This window comes from Orycteropus afer, unplaced genomic scaffold (assembly GCF_000298275.1).
Source record: "Orycteropus afer afer isolate SDZICR_OR568_19922 unplaced genomic scaffold, OryAfe1.0 scaffold00411, whole genome shotgun sequence".
Classification (NCBI taxonomy): domain Eukaryota; kingdom Metazoa; phylum Chordata; class Mammalia; order Tubulidentata; family Orycteropodidae; genus Orycteropus; species Orycteropus afer.
The window spans coordinates 938634-941111 of record NW_006921998.1 but is presented as its reverse complement, the minus strand read 5'-3'; the positions used below and the strand labels follow the sequence as shown (position 1 = coordinate 941111).

Genomic DNA, 2478 nt, shown 5'->3' with positions numbered 1-2478 from the left:
GGTACTGTTAGGAGCTCTGGCAGCGTGGTGCCTAAGGCACTTGACTGCTAACCAGAGGCTGGTGGTTCAAACCCACCAGCCACTCCTCGGAGGGAAGGTTGGGCAATCTACTTCCTTAGTGATACTGCCTCGGAAACCCAAGGAGGGGCCACTGTGAGTGGGGTATGACTCGACGGCACATAACAACAACAACAACACTGTTAGGTTAGGGAGTTCTGCTGGCAGGTACAGTAGTTAAGGACTCGGCTGCTAACCAAAAGGTCGGCAATTTGAACCCACCAGCTGCTCAACGGGAGAAAAGATGGGGCAGTCTGTTTGTGTAAAGATTGCAGGTTTAAAAACCTTATGGGGCAATAGTTGAATGAATTTTAATTTAGATCTTTTTCTTCAAAAGCACTGCTTAAAATATTTTACTTTTTAGAAAAGAAAATGATTTTATAAAACTTCCTTCTGAAAAATTTTTATCTATAAAAAGACAGGCACATAAGTTGGACATTTACCTGAGGTAGATACACTCCTTGCAGAGAGCAAGCATGGGAGAAAGAAGGGCTGCTTATGCACAGGGAGACAGCTCAGGGGGCAGGAGTGCATGGAGGGATGGACACAGGGAAAAGGTAACTATCGGGAGGAAGTAGGAGGGGAGATGTTGCATTGTGGTAAGTTGTGTTCAATGTCGTGAGACAGTGTATGTGAACTGCTGTATGGAAAGTGTATTTGCTCTGTAAATTTTCACCCAAATCACATTTAAAAAAAAAAAAAAATGTTATGTATATATAGGAGCTCTGGTAGCATAGTACCTAAGGCACGTGACTGCTAACCAGAAGTCTGGTGGTTCAAACCCACCAGCCACTCCTCGGAGGGAAGGTTGGGCAATCTACTTCCATAGTGATACTGTCTCGGAAGCCCAAGGAGGGGCCACTGTGAGTGGGGTCTGACTCAACGGCACATAACAACAACAACATATACATCAATACCTTAATTCTCATTTGGCTTCCTATTCCTTTCCATTTAAAGCAGTAGAGGAGGGACTTTTTTTTTTTTATCACGCCCACTTCACAAATGAAGAAACATCAGCCCAGAGATAGGAAAATGAGATGGTCAGTTGAATTTGTTTAGTCTCTGAAGCCTAACCCATTGCATAGTCTACTTGTAAGTCAAAAAACTAGAGTTCTCATAAGAGGAACAAAAACAGAAAGCTGTTCACCTTTATTAAACTGTTGAAATACCTTAAGATTTCTGGTTGAAATAAAGATATGAAAATGCCGTTGTTCATGTGTCCTGCCTTAGGGCAAAGAAGACAATCAGAGACTGACTTGAACCTCTCATTTCTTTTGTTGTTGTTGTTGTTGTTAAGTGCCGTCGAGTCGTTTCCGACTAATAGCGACCCCATGCACAGCAGAACGAAACACTGCCCGATCCCGGGCCAGCCCCACAATCCCTGCTATGCTTGAGCCCATCATCGCAGCCACCGTGTCAATCCATTTCTTTTAAGCCTTCAGTATTTAAAAAAAAAAAAAAATCCTTTTCTATCACAAGCCCCAAGGCATTGTGGAGTAATTGCTTTATTTTGGAACATCTATTTGTATGAAAATGCAACAAAATAAAATCTCGGGTAATAAATGACTGTCCTAAAGAAATTACATAATAATGGTAATAAATGAAATTTCTATTCCCAGTGGAAAGGCTCACTTAAATGGTTCATTTGTGACTTTTGTGAGTCCTCAAATACATAGTTCCCTTGGGAGTGATGAAAGAAAGTTTATCTATACTTATCAGAACCCTGAAGGATGTTAGTATTCCTGTAAGGTACCTAGGGCTAGATGGCGGTGATAGACTACAATGTTGCTGAGAGCTCGGTTTTAATCATGTTACAGCTCGTGTCAATCACTGCTCTTATTTTAAAAGGAAATGTAGACAGAGGTTTCTGGAACATCCCGCAGTGTATTCCATGCTTTGGAAGACAGTGTGAAATATCAATTTGGAGTACTGGTACTTCTGACATCGTCTCTTTGGCTCTCATGTCATGTTTAAAAACAAAGATTATAAAAATACAAACTTTCACAGTATTTATCTTTCAAGCCCAGAAGTAGCCCTCACTTAATTCCATGGCAATATAACTGGAATTTAGCTCAATGACAACGCTTATCATCGTCTGGAATTGCCAGATTAGACATGTAAATCTTGTTTTGGGAGAAGAATCTCCAGGGTGACTTTCAAATTAGTGTTATCTGACCCATCCTGTGAATCTTGCTCAGAAATGGGGAAAATAAAACTGAAAAGCAATTTTCAAATCCACAGAATTGTGCGTATTCTCATGTTCTTCCAACTCTCATTGTAAGTTATTTTTTGGTGTTGATTTATTTATTTGTTTTACTTTTCTTTACACATCAATGATATTTAGTATATATTGTTATTTGCCGTCGAGTCGGCCCCGACTCATAGCGACCCCTCCTTGGGTTTCCGAGGCAGTATCACTAC

General features: G+C 40.6%; 1 protein-coding gene across 1 annotated transcript in view; it reads left to right on the top strand.

The window, feature by feature from the left end:
• The window catches only part of SLIT2 (slit guidance ligand 2), a 569662-nt gene that overhangs the window by 546897 nt on the left and 20287 nt on the right, over nucleotides 1–2478 (top strand). The window contains exon 36 of the mRNA XM_042782686.1: nucleotides 1677–1789. Coding sequence (XP_042638620.1) covers nucleotides 1677–1789 — 113 coding nt within the window. The remainder of the gene's footprint in view (nucleotides 1–1676; nucleotides 1790–2478) is intronic.